Genomic DNA, 19,773 nt, shown 5'->3' with positions numbered 1-19,773 from the left:
GGGAGAATTAGAGAACTAAGTCGCACAATTAAACATAATAACATACGCATAATTGGGATTTCAGAAGAGGAAGAGAGAGGGAAAGAGCTGAAGGTGTACTTGAAGAAACCATAGCTGAGAACTTCCCTGATCTGGGGAAGGAAGAAGGCATTGAAAGCCAAGAGGCACAGCGAACTGCATTCAGACGTAAATTGAAGCAATCTTCTGCACAACATATCATAGTGAAACTGGCAAAATACAAGGATAAAGAGAAAATTCTGAAGCAGCTAGGGATAAACAGGCTCTAACATACAAAGGGAGACTGATAAGACTCGTGACGGATTTATCTACTGAAACTTGGCAGGCCAGAAAGGAATGGCAGGAAATATTCAATGTGATGAACAGAAAAAATATGCAGCCAAGAATCCTTTATCCAGCAAATCTGTCATTTAGAATAGAAGGAGAGATAAAGGTCTTCCCAAATAAACAAAAACTGAAGGAATTTGTCACCACTAAACCAGCCCTACAAGAGATCCTAAGGGGGACCCTGTGAGACAAGGTACCAGAGACAGCACTACAAGCATGAAAGCCGCAGGCATCACAATGACTCTAAACCCATATCTTTCTATAATAACACTGAATGTAAATGGACTAAATGCTCCAACCAAAAGAGATAGGGTATCAGAATGGAAAAAACAAAACAAAACCAAGACCCATCTATTTGCTGTCTACAAGAGACACATTGTAGACCTTAGGACACTTTCAGATAGAAACTGAGGGGATGGAGAACTATCTATCATTCTACTGGAAGTCAAAAGAAAACTGGGGTAGCCATACTTATATCAGAAAAGCTAGAGTTTCAATTAAAGGCCGCAACAAGAGATGAAGAAGGGCATTATATAATAATTACAGGGTCTATCCATCAGGAAGAGCTAACAATTATAAATGTCTATGCGCCAAATATGGGAGTCCCCAAATATATAAAACAATCACAAACATAAGCAATCTGATTTATAAGAATGTGGTAATTGCAGGAAACTTTAATACTCCACTTACAACAATGGAGAGATCATCTAGACACAGGATCATTAAAGAAACAAGGGCCCTGAATGATACGTTGGATCAGATGGACTTGACAGATATATTTAGAACTCTGCATCCCAAAGCAACAAAATATACTTTCTTCTCAAGTGCACATGGAACATTCTCCAAGATAGATAACACACTGGGTCACAAAACAGCCCTTCATAAGTATACCAGAATTGAGATCATACCATGCATACTTTCAGACCACAATGCTATGAAGCTTGAAATCAACCACAGGAGGGGCGCCTGGGTGGCTCAGTGGGTTAAGCGTCTGACTTCGGCTCAGGTCATGATCTCCACAGTTCGTGAGTTTGAGCCCCGCTTCGGGCTCTGTGCTTACAGCTCAGAGCCTGGAGCCTGCTTCACATTCTGTGTCTCCCTCTCTCTCTGCCCCTTCCCTGCTCATGCTGTGTCTCTCTCTGTCTCAAAAAAAAATAAACATTAAAAAATTAAAAAAAAAAAAAGAAATCAACCACAGGAAAAAGCCTGGAAAACCTCCAAAAGCATGGAGGTTAATGAACACCCTACTAAAGAATGAGGGGGTCAACCAGGCAATTAGAGAAGAAATTTGAAAAATATATGGAAACAAATGAAAATGAAAATACAACAATCCAAATGCTTTCGGATGCAGCAAAGGCAGTCCTGAGAGGAAAATACTTTGCAATCCAGGCCTATCTCAAGAAACAAGAAATAATCCCAAATACAAAATCTAACAGCACACCTGAAGGAAATAGAAGCAGAACAGCAAAGAACCCCAAACCCAGCAGAAGAAGAGAAAAAGTAAAGATTAGAGCAGAAATAATCAATATAGAATAAAAAAAAAAAAAAAACCTGTAGAGCAGATCAATGAAACCAAGAGTTGTTTTTTTTTTTTTTTAAATAAACAAAATTGATAAACCTATAGCCAGGCTTCTCAAAAAGAAAAGGAAGATGACCCAAATATATAAAATCATGAATGAAAAGGAATTATTACAACCAATCCCTCAGAGATACAAGCAATTATCAAGGAATACCATGAAAAATTATATGCCAACAAACGGGTCAACCTGGAAGAAATGGACAAATTCCTAAGCACCCACACACTTCGAAAACTCAAACAGGAAGAAATAGAAAATTTGAACAGACCCATAACCAGCGAAGAAATTGAATCAGTTGTCAAAATCTCCCAACAAATAGGAGTCCAGGACCAGATGGGAAGATGGCTTCCCAGGGGAATTCTACCAGACATTTAAAGCAGAGATAATACCTATCCTTCTCAAGCTATTCCAAAAAATAGAAAGGGAAGGAAAACTTCCAGACTCATTCTATGAATCCAGCATTACTTTGATTCCTAAACCAGTCAGAGACCCAGTAAAAAAAAAAAGAGAACTACAGGCCAAGATCCCTGATGAATATGGATGCAAAAATTCTCAATAAGATACTAGAAATCGAATTCAACAGCATCTAAAAGGAATTATTCACCATGATCAAGTGGGATTCATTCCTGGGATGCAGGGATGGTTCAACATTCACAAATCAATCAATGTGATGCATCACCTTAATAAAGAAAAAAGAAAAGAAAAAAGAAAAGAACCATATGATCCTGTCAATTGATGCAGAAAAAATATTTGACAAAATTCAGCATCCTTTCTTAATAAATACCGTTGAGAATGTCGGGATAGAAGGAACATACTTAAACATCATCAAAGCCATTTATGAAAAGCCCGCAGTTAATATCATCCTCAATGGGGAAAAACCGAGAGCTTTCCCCCTGAGATTCAGAACACGACAGGGATGTCGACTCTCACCTCTGTTGTTTAACATAGTGTTGGAAGTTCTAGCATCAGCAATCAGAAAACAAAAGGAAATCAAAGGCATCAAGATTGGCAAAGATGAAGTCAATCTTTCACTTTTTGCAGATGACATGATATTATACATGGAAAATCCAATAGACTCCACCAAAAGCCTGCTAGAACTGACACATGAATTCACCAAAGTTGCTGGATACAAAAACAATGTACAGAAATCAGTTGCATATTTACACACTAATAATGAAGCAAGGGAAATACAAATAAAGAAACTGATCCTATTCACAATTGCACCAAGAAGCATAAAATACCTAGGAATAAATCTTACCAAAGATGTCAAAGATCTGTATGCTGAAAACTATAGAAAGCTTATGAAGGAAATTGAAGAAGATATACAGAAATGGAAAAATATTCCGTGCTCATGGATTGGAAGAATAAATATTGTTAAAATTTCAATACTACCCAAAACTATCTGCACATTCAATGCAATCCCAATCACAATTGCACCAGCATTCTTCTCGAAGCTAGAACAAGCAATCCTAAAATTTGTATGGAACCACAAAGGTCCCGAATAGCCAAAGTAATTTTGGAGAAGAAGACCAAAGCAGGAGGCATCACAATCCCAGACTTTAGCCTCTACTACAAAGCTGTAATCATCAAGACAGCATGGTATTGCACAAAAACAGGCACATAGACCAATGGAATAGAATAAAAACCCCAGAACTAGACCCACAAAAGTATGGCCAACTCATCTTTGACAAAGCAGAAAAGAATATCCAATAGAAAAAAGACAGTCTCTTTAACAAATGGTGCTGGGAAAACTGGACATAAACATGTAGAAGAATGAAACTAGACCACTTTCTTACACCATTCACAAAAATAAATTTAAAATGGATAAAGGACCTGAATGTGAGAAGGGAAACCATCAAAACCCTAGAGGAGAAAGCAGGAGAAGACCTCTCTGACCTCAGCCATAGCAATCTCTTACTCGACACATCCCCAAAGGCAAGGGAATTAAAAGCAAAAATGAATTACTGGGACCTTATGAAGGTAAAAAGCTTCTGCACAGCAAAGGAAACAACCAACAAAACTAAAAGGCAACCAACGGAATGGGAAAAGATATTTGCAAATGACGTATCGGACAAAGGGCTAGTATCCAAAATCTATAAAGAGCTCACCAAACTCCACACCCGAAAAACAAATAACCCAGTGAAGAAATGGGCAGAAAACATGAATAGACACTTCTCTAAAGAAGACATCCGGATGGCCAACAGGCACATGAAAAGATGCTCAACGTCGCTCCTCATCAGGGAAATACAAATCAAAACCACACTCAGATATCACCTCATGCCAGTCAGAGTGGCCAAAATGAACAAATCAGGAGACTATAGATGCTGGCGAGGATGTGGAGAAACGAGAACCCTCTTGCACTGTTGGTGGGAATGCAAATTGGTGCGGCCACTCTGGAAAGCAGTGTGGAGGTTCCTCAGAAAATTAAAAATAGACCTACCCTATGACCCAGCAATAGCACTGCTAAGAATTTACTCAAGGGATACAGGAGTACTGATGCATAGGGGCACTTGTACCCCAATGTTTATAGCAGCACTCTCAACAATAGCCAAATTATGGAAAGAGCCTAAATGTCCATCAACTGATGAATGGATAAAGAAATTGTGGTTTATATACACAATGGAGTACTACGTGCCAATGAGAAAGAATGAAATATGGCCCTTTGTAGCAACGTGGATCGAACTGCAGAGTGTGATGCTAAGTGAAATAAGCCATACAGAGAAAGACAGATATCATATGTTTTCACTCTTATGTGGATCCTGAGAAACTTAACACAAACCCATGGGGGAGGGGAAGGAAAAAAAAAAAAAGAAGTTAGAGTGGTAGAGAGCCAAAGCATAAGAGACTCTTAAAAACTGAGAACAAACTGAGGGTTGATGAGGGGTAGGAGGGAGGGAAGGGTGGGTGATGGGTATTGAGGAGGGCACCTTTTAGGATGAGCACTGGGTGTTGTATGGAAACCATTTTGACAATAAATTTCATATTAAAAAAATGTAAAAAAATATTTTACTATTAATTTTTATTAGCAGCTAGGGCATTGTAAGCTACTGTCTACTTAAAGGCAAACTATCCATAATTTAGTAATATAATGCATAGTAGTTGTTTTCCTGGGGAGTTATATTTTTATTAGAGAAGACAGATGGCCAATTAGCAAGTTAATATCAGGATTTAAAAAAAATACAGATTCTGGTGTCATTATGCTCTTCATTTGTATTGAGTACCACACAGTGTAATAAAACTACTGACCATGGGTAATCTGGAAAAATGTTTATTTATATTCCTCACACTCTAAGGAAAAATGCATATTTAATTAAATTTAGAAATAAAGGCAGTTGTATTCAAAACGACATTATCCATTATCCAGAATGAATTTCCTGTTTGCCTATATCCTTTAAGTATTAAAAAAATAATTTTGGACACATATTTTTCTGTTTTTCTAAATGGTATTTAAAAATAATTTTGAGGCTTCTTACTAGTTAATTTATCTTTAAAATCTTTCTTTTTACAAGTGAGAATAAGCTGATGGTTGCCAGAAGGGAGGGGAGCTAACGGATGGGCAAAATGGGTGAGGTGGAGTCAGAGATACAGGCTTTCAGTTACAGAATGAATAAGTCATGGGAATAAGATCTACAGCATAGGGAATATAGTCAATGGTACTATAATAGCTTTCTATTGTGACAGATGGTAGCTACACTTGCGGTAAACATAGGATATCATACAGAATAGTTGAATCCTACCTTGTAAGCCTGAAACTAATGTAACATTTTGTGTCAACTATACTGAAAAAATGGTTTTCTTCATGCCCTTGTTACGAAATTGGGTGGATTTCTTTGGATGTCTGCTCCCATAAAATCAAACAAATATCGTGCTAAGCATTAGGAATGCAGAGATGAGTATGATTAATACCTGCATTCAGGCAGCTCATGGTCTAGTGGGAGAGAAAGACAAGGTGATGAGTTATTAGGACACAGTGTAACAATATTCTATGGTGACTATCCACTGGGAAAAGTGGTCTTTTCTAATATAGTAGCATTTTCATGTTGGAAATTTTATGGGAATGCTGCCAAAAATTGAAAGACATATTACATTTTTAAGGGATGGGCATATGTGGACTTTAATTAGAAGAGGTATTCGACAGACTCTTTCATTTGGAAGGCATTCTTAGGGTTGGTGAAACTAACTAGAGTAGAGTATAGTTGTTTCCTTGGTGACAGTAATTAGAATAGAGTAGTTGCTTCCTAAATATGAACATTTAAAAAAAACTAATGTCATCATGACCCATGTTTATAATGATGATTTTAAACAGGGCAGAAACTAAAGCGCTCATGCATAAAACTGCTGTACTGTGTTCAATATGGAATTGAACTTGGTGCACCTGGATGGCTCAGTTTGTTAAGCATCTGACTTTGGCTCAGGTCATGATCTCATGGCTTGTGAATTCGAGCCCCGCGTCGGGCTCTGTACTGACAGTTTGGAGCCTGGAGCCTTGTTCGGATTCTGTGTCTCCCTCTCTCTCTGCTCCTCCCCCCCCCTCTTTATCTCAAAAATAAACATTAAAAAAGTTAAAAAAAATCACAGACTTGTGGGGAAACCTTAAAGACCCTTTTAACATAACATGTTTGTCATGTGAGAATACTGAAATAAAGTGGTTTGTGATTTGGCCAAGGCTGCTTAGCTTATACATGGCAGAGCTAGGAGCAAAACTTAGTCTACTGACTCTTCTACCAGTATTCTTTCATGTGGATAGAAATTCCAGTAAGTGTTTTTATTATATTCTTTGAAGACTAGTAGTACATTCATAGTATGTGGTGAAAACTCAGTTAACCATAATTTAAAAGTATACAATCTGATGATGTTGCTTTTGGTATACACATATTCTGTTGCAAAGGTGCATACAGATATGCCATACTTTAATCCAAAATGGTAGCTGCAAAGCATATGTATTTGCATTAAAAGGGGTTTTTCATTTTTTAAAAAAGAAACCCCTTCAAAAGGAAAACTCACTCTCATAGCTAGTTAAGAGTCTGCTGAAATAATATTTTAATGTGTAACGAACATCCATGGACATACGTTCAGAGCTGATTCTTCATTTATGACTGAATACTCCTCCTACCTACCACTCTGGTGAATTAATGTTTGACTACCTGTGTTATTTTAGCTACCATGAAGTCTAGCTTACTTGGGATTATGTTCGTGCCTGCTTTGGCCACAGCCACTATTTATTAATTAATTAAACCATGAATTGAGATGATTCTTGCCATCTAGACAAGAATTAATATGGTATTATGGAAATCTACCAAGATTTCTAGACATGGTGATTAACTGGTCATGTGAACTTAAACTCTGTGGATCTCAAGTTTTTTTCCACTATATAGTCAGAATGTTAGATACTATTTCCCAGCTCTTGTTATTTTGTGATATGTAATACATTTGACGTTTTTTCATCCTAGCTACTATGCTTCTCTAGGGACTAGAATTACACCTCATCTGAGTGTAATCTTCACAGCTGAATAGAGCAACAAAAAGCAGAACAACACTCCCTGGGTACCTTCTTATCTGCCTGACCAGGTGGTAGGAAATCTGGCATATAATTTATATACAAAATTTCAATAACAAATATGGCCTGGAAACATTTGTTTGGGATTTGCAGATTTTGTTTGCCTATAGCCAGTTTTTCATTTCAATAATATGGCTAGTTGGACATTTAAGTATTTATATATCACTGACTACTTAAAAGGCTACAGTGGAATTCTATTTCAAAGAACTTTTGAAGCTCACATATTTTGTCATGCCCTATAATGCACAAGGTTTTATCTATCTTTTTTTCTGCATCTACTTCATAAATCATACTCCAATGAGGGTCCTTTTATTAAGTAGACTCCATGCCCAACATGGGGCTTGAATAAAGCCTGAGACTGAGAGTCACATGCTTTACCAATATTATGATTTGGATGCTCAACCAACTGAGCCAGCCAGGCACCACTCCAGTGAGTTAGTTAGTTATTGATGTTTTTCTTGTGTCACTACCTAGTTGGAAGGGAAAGCTGAAACAGGAAAAGCTGAAACATAGATTTTATATGCTTATATTTACATGCAATTACTTAATAGGGGTGGTGAAGATGGTGGTGTATCTCTATGTGTTAGAAAACAGGGAAATAAATATACCAGTAGTCCATAAAACTCTGTGTTATATTAAAGGAGTTGGATATTCAGTTAATTTCTGGTGTGATTTCTGATTCTTAATGGAGCTAATCTTAAGATGTTGCAGCTGGATTTGAGTATTTTTGGATTTCTTTTTACAGGATGAAGGAATTGTTAAAGAAATCCCTATTACTCATCATGTTAAGGAAGGGTATGAGAAAGCAGATCCTGCACAATTTGAGTTGCTCAAAGTTCTTGGTCAGGGATCCTTTGGAAAGGTAATAAATGTTTTATTCCACATTTTTTCCTCTTCTAAACATTTAGCAAATAAAAGGTACACATATAGAAAAATCTGAAAATATGCCATTTCTAAATTTGTCAAAGGATACACACAAAGGTAATTCTGTAATTTTACTGCTTTTATTTCTACTTTTAATTCCATTTCTTTGTACTTCTCTATAATAATGAATGTTTTCCAGTACCTTTGGCTCACTGATTTCTTTTTTTCATGTATATTTATTTATTTTCAGAGAGAGAGAGAGAGAGAGAAAGAGAGAGAGAGAGAGAGAGAGAGAGAGAGAGCACTCACATGAGCAAGTTAAGGGCAGAGAGTGAGGGAGAGAGAGAATCCTACATAGTCTCCACATTGTCAGCACAGAGCCTGATGGTGGGGATCCATCTCATGAACAGCAAGGGCATAAAATGAGCCAAAATCAAGAATCAGATGCTTAGCTGACTGAGCCACCCAGGCACTCATCACTGATTTCTTTAGGACAAAATATAGCATGCTATTTATTAGCTGTCTAAATTAAAGTATTTTTTAAAAAAAGTCTTCCTTGTTTCTCTGTTCATATGCTTGCATGATTACAGCTTTCTCTCTCCTGATGATTTTATTTATATTCTGTAGCTCTATCACAAAAGCCAGAATGTAGGTATCAATTCATATATGAATGCATGAATTCACCTGTCATCTGTTAAAGTAGTATGTGTGTGAAGGACAAAAGGGAAAGATACTGGGTGACATGTGGATGATGTGAAACCCTACATTTAAGGAGCTTAAATTTCAAGAGAAAGAGAAAAAATTGAGAAACATTAACTCAGAAATTCATTATTAAAACTGTATATTAAGTGCTTAATGGCATATAATTTTTAGAGGGTGTAGGTCTGGTTCTTGACTTTGTACAGCTAAAGATAGGGGAGAAAGATAAGGAGAAACTACTAATTTGAGTGTGGCTGAGATTTAGTTTTAAAGGGGAAAAGCAGGGCAACTGAGCAGTGATTATTATGATCTAAATCATTATGATTTAAATCATTTTAAAAGAAAGATACACACCCACACACACATAATTTAAATTCAAGTTTGTTAACATTCAGAGTAGTCTTGGCTTCAGGAGTAGAACCCAGTGATTCATCACTAACATACGACACCGAGTACTCATCCTGAAAAGTGCCCTTGTTAATGCCCATCACCCATTTAACCCAACCCCCACTCACATGCCCTCGAACATCTCTCAGTTTGTTCTTTGTAGTTTAGAGTCTCTTATGGTTTGCCTCCCTCTATGATTTTATTTTATTTTCCCTTTCCTTCCCCTATGTTCATCTGTTGAGTTTCTCAAATTCCACATATGAGTGACATCATATGATGTCCGTCTTTCTCTGACAGGCTTATTTCACTTAGCATAATACCCTCTAGTTCCATCCACATAGTTGCAAATGGCAAGATTTCATTCTTCTCATTGCCAAATAGTATTCCATTGTGTGTGTGTGTGTGTGTATGTGTGTGTGTGTGTGTGTGTGTGTGTGTGTGTGTGTACCAAATCTTTCTTAATCCAGTTATCAGTGGATGAACATTTTGGCTCTTTCCATAATTAGGCTATTGTTAATAGCACTGCTATAAATATTGGGGTGTATGTGCCCCTATGAATCAGCATTTTTGTATTCTTTGGATAAATTCCTAGTAGTCCAATAGCTGGGTTGAAGGGTAGTTCTATTTTTATTTTTTTTTTAATTAAAAAAGGAACCTCCATACTGTTTTCCAGAGTGGTTGCACCAGTTTGCATTCTCACCAACAGTGCAAAAGGGTTCCTTTTCTCCACATCCTCGCCAACATCTGTTGTTTCCTGAGTTGTTAATTTTAGCCATTCTGACAGGTGTGAAGTGGTATCTCATTGTGGTTTTGATTTCTATTTCCCTTATGAGTGACATTGAGCCTTTCTTCATGTGTCTGTTAGACATCTGGATTAAAGTGTCTATTCATACCTTTTGCCAATTACTTCACTAGATTGTTTTTTGTGTGTTGTGTTTGGTAAATTCTTTACAGATTTTGAATACTAACCCATTATCTGCTATGTCATTTGCAAATACCTTCTCCCATTCCATTAGTTGCCTTTTAGTTTTGTTGATTGTTTCCTTTGCTGTGCAGAAGGTTTTTATCTTGATGAGGTCCCAGTAGTTCATTTCTGTTGTTATTTCTCTTACCTCTGAAGATATATCAAGTAAGAAGTTGCTATGGCCTAGGTCAAAGAGGCTGTTGCCTGTTTTCCACTCTAGGATTTTGATGGTTTCCAGTGTCACATTTAGGTTTTTCACGCATTTTGAATTTATTGAATGTGTGTTGTAAGAAAGTATCTACGTTCATTCTTCTGCATGTTGCTGTCCAGTTCTCCCAGCACCATTTGCTAGAAAATATCTTTTTTTTTTCCGTTGGATAATCTTTCCTGTTTTGTCAAAGATTAGTTGGCCATATATTTGTGCTTCCATTCTGTATTCTCTATGCTATTCCATTGGTCTATGTGTTTCTTTTTGTGCCAATAGTATCCTGTCTTGATTATTACAGCTTTGCAATACAGGTTAAAGTCTGGATTTGTGATTCCTCCAACTTTGGTTTTCTTTTTTAAGATTACATTGGGTATTTGGGGTCCAGAATTATTTGTTCTAGTTCTGTGAAGAATGCTAGTGTTATTTTGATACGGATTGCATTGAATGTGTAGATTTCTTTAGGTAATATTGACATTGTAACAACATTTATTCTTCCAATCCATGAGCATGGAATGTTTTTCCATTTCTTTGTGTCTTCAGTTTCTTTCATAAGCTTTCTATAGTTTTCAGCATACAGATATTTTACCTCTGGTTAGGTTTATTCATAGGTATCTTATAGTTTTTGGTGCAATTGTAAATGGGATTGATTCCTTGATTTCTTTTTCTGTTGCTTCATTATTGGTGTATAGAAATGCAACTGATTTCTGAACATTGATTTTATATGCTGTGACTTTGATCAATTCATGTATCAGCTCTAGGAGGTTTTTGGTGGAGTCTTTCTGGTTTTCCATGTAGAGTATCATGTCATTTGTGAAGACTGAATATTTGACTTCTTCCTTGCTGATTTGGATGACTTGTAATTCTTTTTGTTGTATGATTGCTGAGGCTAGGACTTCCAACATTATGTTGAACAACAGTGGTGAGAGTAGACATCCATGTCATATTCCTGATCTTAGGGGAAAAGCTCTCAGTTTTTCCCCATTGAGGATGATATTAGCTGTGGGCCCTTCATGTATTGCTTTTATGATGTTAAGGTATGTTCCTTCTAACCCTACTTTCTTAAGGGGTTTTATCAATAAAGGATACTATATTTTGTCAAATGCTCTTTCTTCATCTATTGAAAAGATCATATGGTTCTTATCCTTTTTTTAATTAATGTAGTGTATCACATTGATTGATTTGCAAATATAAAAACAGCCTGCACCCAGGAATAAGTCCCACTTGATCATGGTGAATAATTCTTTTAATGTACTGTTGAATTGGATTTGTTAGTATTTGTTGAGAAATTTTGCATACAGTTTCATCATGGATATTGGACTGTAATTCTCCCACTTAGTGGGGTCTTTGTCTGGTTTTAGAATCCAGGTAATCCTGGCTTCATAGAATGACATTGGAAGCTTTTTTTCTTTTTCTATTTTTTGAGGGGGGAACATTTTGAGGAGTATAGGTATTAACCCTTCTTTAAATCTCTGATAGAATTCCCCTGGGAAGCCATCCGGTCCAAGACTCTTATTTGTTGTGAGGTTTTTGATAACTGATTCAATTTATTTGTTGGTTATGAGCCTGTTCAAATTTTCTATTTTTTCCTCTTTGAGTTTTGGAGGTATGTGAGTGTCTAGGAATTTGTACATTTCTTCCAGATTGTCCACTTTGTTCACATATAAGTTTCCCTAGTATTCTCTTATAATTGTTTTATTTTTGTGGTAGGTTGTCATCTCTCCTCTTTCATTTGTGATTTATCTATTTGGGTCCTTTCTCTTTTCTTTTTGAGAAGTCTGGCTAGGGGCTTATCAATTTTGTTTATTCTTTCAAAAACCCAGCTCCTAGTTTCATTGATCTGTTCTATTGTTTTTTTGGATTCTATATCTTTTATTTCTGCTCTAATCTTTATTATTTATTTTCATTCTTCTGCTGACTTTGGGCGTTATTCACTGCTCTCTTTCTAGGTCCTGTAGGTGTAAGGTTAGTTTGTGTCTTTGGGACCTTTTTTGCTCCTTGAGATAGGGCTAAATTGCAATGTATTTTACTCTTAGGACTGCACCCCAAAGGGTTTTAACTGTTGTGTTTTCATTTTCATTTGCTTCCATGTATTTTTAAATTCTTCTTTAATTTCCTAATTAACCCATTCATTCTTTAGTAGGATGTTCTTTAACCTCCATGTGTTTGAGGGCTTTCCAATTTTTTTCTTGTGGTTGACTTCAAGTTTCATAGCGTTGTGATCTGACAGTATGCCTGGTATGACCTCAATCTTTTTGTACCTGTTGAGGGGTGATTTGTGACCCATTGTGGGGTCTATTCTGGTGACTGTTTCATGTGCACTGAGAATAAGGTGTACTCTGCTGATTTAGGATGAAATGTTTTCAATATACCTGTTAAGTCCATCTAGCCCAGTGTGTCATTCAGAGTTGTTGTTTCTGTGTTAATATTCTGCTTAGATGATCTATACATTGTTGTAAGTGGAGTATTAAAATCTCTCACAATTATGATATTATTATAAATAACTTTGCTTTTGTTTATGATTACTTGATTTATATATTTTGGTGCTCTCTTTTTGTGGGCATAAATATTTATAATCATTAGCTCTTTTTGATGGAAAAAAACCCCTTAATTATGATATAATGCCCTTATCCATCTCTTGTTACAATCTTTGGTTTAAAATCTAGTTCATCTGATATAAGTATGGCTACTGTGGCTTTCTTTTGATGTCCATTAGCATGACAAATTGTTCTCCATCCTCTCACTTTCACTATGCTGGTGTCCTCAGGTCTAAAATGAGTCTCTTGCAGGCAGCATATAGATGGATCTTGTTTTTTTTAATCCATTCTGATACCCTACGTCTCTTGATTGTAACATTTACTCCATTTACATTCAGAGTGATTATTGAAATATATGATTTTAGTGCCATTGTGTTATCTGTAGATTTCATGTTTGTGGTGATATTTTCCAGTTGTTTGTAGTCTTTGCTGCTTTCCACTCAGAAAGAATCCCCCTTAGAATCTCTTACAGGGCTGATTTAGTGTTCAGAAGCTCCTTTAGTTTTTGTTCGTCTGGGAAAGCCTTTATCTCTCCTTTCTGAATGACAGCCCTGCTGGATAAAGGATTCTTGGCTGCATTTTTTTTTCCTATTCAGCATATTGAACATTTCCTAGCACTTCCTTCTGGCCTGTCAAGTTTCAGTGGACAGCTCTGCTAATAATCTTATGTGTCTACCCTTGTCGGTTAATGACCTTTTGTCCCTAGCTGCTTCCAGAATTCTCTTAATCTTAGTATTTTGCAAGTTTTGCTCTGACATGTTGTGATGTTGACCTCTTTTTGTTGATTTTGAGGGGTGTTCTCTGTGCTCTTGGACTTTGATGCCTATTCCTTCCCGAGATTGGGAAAGTTCTCAGCTATAATTTGTTCATATAAACGTTCCACCCCTTTTTCTCGCTCTCTTCTTCTGTGACTCGTATCATATGGATATTGTTTCGTTTCATGGAATCACTTAGTTCTCTAATTCTTCCCTCCTATTCTCACAGTTTCCTTTCCTTCTTTTTTTAAGCTTTATTATTTTCCATAATGGTTTCTTCTATTTCTCATATTCCCTCCTCTGCTTCTTCAATCCTTGGTGTCACTGTATCTAGTTTATTTTGCATCTTAGCTATAGCATTTTTTAATTCATCCTGACTAGTTCTTAGGTCTTTGATCTCTGTAGGAGGGGTTTCTCTGATGTGTTCTGTGCTTTTGTTCAAGACTAGCTATATTAGTCTTATCACTGTTACTCTAAATTTTTTTCAGATATATTATTTATATTTCTTTTGAGCAATTCTTTGGCTGTGATTTCTTCTTGACTTTTCTTTGGGAGAATTCCTCTGTCTTGTCATTTTGGCTGAACTTCTGTTTTAAAAGTTTGTTATGTTTCCTTCGCCTCAGAGTGCTACTATATTCCAAAAGGGTCATACACTCTCCAGGGCCTCACACTCCAGGCAGTGTTTCTGGTATATGTTTTATGTATTCTGCTCTGGTGTTTTGGCTGCTCTGTCCCACTGGTTAGTTCTGTGCAGAGCTTTTCCTCTCTTGCTGTGGTGGAGTGTTTGGACCTTTCACTAGGTATGCTTTGATTGGTTTGTTGTAGTAACCCTGGAAAAAAAAATGAGGGGAAGCCTGATCCCATAAAAGGAGAAAAAGGAAAGGGGAGACAAGAAAACCAAACAGAGAATCAATAAACTATAAGCTAATTCCAGAGAAAGAGAAAGGAAAATAAAGAAAAATAAAGAGAAAAGATGGAAAAAGGATAGAATAAAAATGCCTGATTAAAAAATACACATATATAAAATAATAATTGACAAAAAACAAATCAGAAACTATTAGCCTGATTCCATTAGAAAAAAAGAAGGAGGAAAGAAAAAGAAAAAGAGTTGTCCTTTGTTGCCTGGGGTTGGTGTCTGTGCTGGTCTGGAGGAGAGTCTTACTGCATCGTGTTAGTCTGCCTTGCTCCAGTAAATAAGCAATTGCCAGGCACAGAGGAGCAGGGTTTAGTGTAAGCTTGTCCCTCCTCCACTGGAGGTCTCTGTGCCATTCTCTGACGTACCACCATGTTGTTGTTGGAGCAAAAAATGGCATCACCCCAATCTCTTCTCCCCAGACTTGGATGAGTCTGGTCTTCAGGCAGTCTTCACAGAATAGCAATGGTGGTTAGCTTGTCCTGCTCCACATTTGTCCCACACCTTCTTCTTGGCCCCCTGACTGGGATTCAAAACCCCATGTCTTAAAGAACCTGGCACTGCTTCAATCTCCTTCTCTGCTCTGAAGTGGAGCCTCTCTACCCTGCTGATGAAAGGCCTGTGGCTGGTACCTGTAAGTTCTTTTGTCTTGGGGGCAATAAGCCCTCTTCCCAAAGTACTCCAGGAAGGGAACTGTTCTCTTCCAGTGTCCCTGGAGTTCGCTACACCACTCTATGCACTCCTGGACCAGCTCCCTCCTCCCCAGGAACTGCTCCATAGCTCTGATCCAGAGAAATATCCAGAGAAAATCATGCATGTCAAAAGCCTCAGAGTTTCAGCTCCCAAGGCTGTTTGCAAAAGTCTGTGGTCCAGAGAGGTTTTGCTATTGTGCTAACTCAATGCTGCACTTTCACAACCCCTCTCTCTCTCCCTTTTGTCCCTCCACAGAAGGGGTTCCCTCTCCTCTGTAGCTCCATCATTTTGTCTCCCCCAACAAATATACATGTACCTCAATCCTGTCAAGTTGTCTCCCTCCATCTGTGGAGATCCTTCCACTGCTCTGTGCATCTATTTCCTGGTGATCTGACCTCAATACAACCCTGTTTGAAGAATGAGGAAACTCCAGATCCCCCTACTTCTCTAACATCTTAACTCCCTTCTTCAAAAGAAAAATATTTTTGAATACCCAGTGTGTGCGCAGAACATTTGTAAAAGCTGTATTAGTGAATATAAACTTGACATTAATTTTCTTAAAGTAACCTGTTATTTATGTGGTATAGAATGTAACATATAAAATACAGAAAAGCATTTTCAGGACACACACACACACACACACACACACACACACACACACACACAAAACTAAGGCAGGTTATGGTTTGGCAGTAAATTGGCAAGGGAGGCATATGAAGATAAGGAGATATGACTTGAATAGTTGTGCTGAGAAGACTAAAATTAGAAGGAGCTTTTAATATATATTGTATGTGAGGTGTGCTTATAGAACTGACCTGTGGAGTAGGTATGTACATTCTGCACACTTTAAAAAAAATTTTTTAATGTTTATTTGCTTTTGAGAGAGATAGAGATAGAGAGACAGAGAGTGAGTGAGGGAGGGTCAAAGAGCAGGGGAGACACAGAATCTGAAACAGGCTCCAGGCTCTGAGCTTTCAGCACAGAGCCTAACGTGGGGCTCAAACTCACGAACTATGAGATCATGAACTGAGGTGACGTCAAATTCTCAACTGACTGAACCGCCCAGGCACCCTTGCAGACCTTTAGCTTTTAAACTTTCTAAAAGTATAATATTCTCTTAAATATTTTGCATTTTATGATGTTAATTTTAGAAGAACAGAGATGAAGTTCTTTTATATCCCAAATGTATAAATGCTTAAATATTGACTTGAATAAAATCTCAATAGGCAAACCTTTCAAGCCATTAAAAGTCATTTGTTTTTTTCATTTCAGTTATATATTAATTCATATGTATATATATTTATATCCAGCTTTGCTCCAGAAAGAATTTAAGGTTTTCGTAGATGAATACCAAGTAAAAAAAAAATTAAAAAATAAGTGGAGAGGAAAATGGAAGCAGAAAAATTAGAGCAGGAAAGAATAGATGAAGCCAGAGATACATTCTTGTTGTTTACAAATGCATGGCATAATGGCCTATATCTTCCAGAACTGGGACAAAATGAAGACTTAAAATTTTTGGTAGCCATTATAAAGAAGTTGATACCTTTTATTGCATGATTATTGACAGTATCTTTAAGGTTGTAAAAAGATCTAACAGACCAAAAAAATTTTTCCCCATGGGGCTCCATAGAAGAATACAGTTTAACATAATGAAATGTCTTCAGTCATATCTCCACATTATATATAGCAACATGTAGACACGTTTTTAATGCAGTCCTTAAATTCAGGGAATACTCAGTTTTGTGTAGGAACTTTAGTTTAACAAGCATATCATAGAAACCTTTTTAAAATTTGTAATACTGAATTACAGAATAGTGAATTTCATGCAGTTCATCAACCAAATATTAAGGAGGTAGCTTAATATTTTTTTCTTCCTAGTATGTGAACCTACTTGCTTGTCAGGAATACATCATTTGCATTGTTTGGGTGTGACTTGTTATAGGCTGAACCTATGCAGGAATTTGACCAAGGCTGTGAATCAGAGAAGTGTAGGAGCAATTCTAAGAAACTTTGGGCTGCAGTCTTATATAGTTGCCTGCAAAAGTTCCATTGTTAAAATGCAATAAATGGACTTTCAGCCTATACAAAGTCTTGCAAGTTTAGATATCTTTATAGTATATTTAATGGGGAAAATCACTACTAAAGACATTTGTAAAATTGTATTTTAAAGAAGCTTGCATTATCATCATGAAATATGCATATAAAAATTCTGTACTAAACACACCAAGTATAATGCTATTAATGATTACTAATGAGAGATTGAAATGTAGTATACCAAACAAGTTATGTGGATTATTTTAAAACACAATCAAATACAACACATGAAAACATGATCACAATTGTCAGACTGGCCTTCCTTGTATTTCACATGCCAAGTAATATTTATACAAAGCATACATTTTAACATTCATGGATTATATAGGATTTTAAAATGAATTTTTGAAAATATTAAACCCTTGCCCTCTTGAGTAATTATCAAGAGATAGTTTTAAAAATATATCTTTGTATCTTAAAATCCCTTGCAGTTTGTTCTTATCTTCAGTCAGTGTCACTGTTAAAATTCACTTCAACAAATATTTACTGAGTACTTTTTAAAATATTTATTTATTTATTTATTTATTTATTTATTTATTTATTTATTTTGAAAGAGAGAAACAGCATGAACAGGGGAGGGGCAGAGAGAGAGGGAGAGAGATTCCCAAGCAGGGTCCACACTGTCAGTGCAGATGCTGATGTGGGGCTTGATCCCACAAATTGTGAGATCATGACTGGAGCTGAAATCAATAGTTGGACACTCAACTGAATGAGCCACCCAGGTTCCCCCTTACTGAGTACTTCTTCATGTAAAATATAAAAGTCCACATGACCTAAAGAGATATATTGGAGTAGCTCACTCACTCATTTCTTTAACAAACTGTTTCCAAGAATTGTATCAGTGTGGCTGAAAAGAAACCTCTTTGATGAGTATAGATATGTTTTTAGATACAGTAGTTTGAAGATATGCGACTTCTTTTGTAGTTGATCATGGGAAGAGAACAGAGTGAGATGATATTTTCTTATGCTAGTTAAGTCCACCCATAAGATCAGAAAAGAACAAATCAGGTGATGAACAAATAAACAATTATTTCTGTAGACTATAAATAGTGGCTTCTATTAGATGACATAGTAGGATGTTAGTGAGCTTTAGAAGAGCTAGAGAAAAAGTGGCTGCTTTGTGCAGATGTCTTCCAGAAAGTCTGGACCATTTTTTTTTCTTGCTTACTTGCTTCTTTTTGCCCTCTACATTCCATTTTTTCAACTCTACTAAGTGTTGTGTTTTGGAACAGTGGCCCTCAATGTATGGTCTGTCTAATAAGATGCTTTCAGGGAATCCTCAAGGTCGAAACTATTTTATAATAATACTAAGATACTATTTATAAAACTTCTGGCATCTTGGCACAATCAAGGCAGTGATTACAAATTATGTCAGTAGTCATTGTATTCTTCACTGCTACACACTTTGCAGTTTAAAAAATGCAAATGTTACCTCAGAATGTCCTTGATGAAGTGTTAACAGTGATTAAATTTATTTAATCCCAACCCTTGAGTATAGTTCTTTTTAATATTGTGTGATGAAATGAGAAGTACACATAAAGCACTTTAGGTGTATACCAGAAGTTTCATACCATCAAGACAAAGCACTTGTGTGATTTTTTGAGTTGTAAGCTGAACTAGCCACTTTTTCCATAGAACATCATTTTTATTTGAAAGAATGATTGACAAATTATGGTTACTAAACTTGTGTATTTGGTAGATGTTTCCTCAAAAATGAATAAGAGTGATCCTGTTATTTCATGTAAAACAACTGACAATATTTTTGTCAATGATAAAATTTGAACTTTGAAGCAAAAATTTAGTTTTGGAAAATTTTTATTTGCCACTGTGAACTTGACACCTTAATACTAAACTTTTCTGATGAGATCACTGCTGTTCATATGTAGATCTGCATAATTCAGTGAAGCAGTAATTTTGAGAAGACCAATATGTTATGTTATCAAATCAGACATGAGTACAAACACTTTCAAAATGTAAGGTAGACAAATGGATTATTACATAACAGAATTCGGACAATTAATGGATATGGTTTCAGATTCTTCATTATAACTAAGCTTTAAGAAACTGCCACTTTTTAAGTTCTTGTGTCATATCAAAGAAGAATCAGCACAATTATGTAAAACAGCTATTAAAATACTCCTCTTCTTTTCTATATACATACATGTGTGAGACCTGATTTTCTT

General features: G+C 36.3%; 1 protein-coding gene across 1 annotated transcript in view; it reads left to right on the top strand.

Moving 5' to 3' along the window:
- Nucleotides 1-19,773, top strand: part of RPS6KA6 (ribosomal protein S6 kinase A6) — a 181,125-nt gene that overhangs the window by 35,592 nt on the left and 125,760 nt on the right. The window contains exon 3 of the mRNA XM_047843898.1: nt 8,225-8,341. Within this exon, the coding sequence (XP_047699854.1) occupies nt 8,225-8,341 (117 nt within the window). The remainder of the gene's footprint in view (nt 1-8,224; nt 8,342-19,773) is intronic.

The sequence above is a fragment of the Prionailurus viverrinus genome, chromosome X (assembly GCF_022837055.1).
Source record: "Prionailurus viverrinus isolate Anna chromosome X, UM_Priviv_1.0, whole genome shotgun sequence".
Classification (NCBI taxonomy): domain Eukaryota; kingdom Metazoa; phylum Chordata; class Mammalia; order Carnivora; family Felidae; genus Prionailurus; species Prionailurus viverrinus.
The sequence above is the reverse complement of the archived record's forward strand: the minus strand, read 5'-3'. Positions and strand labels throughout refer to the sequence as shown.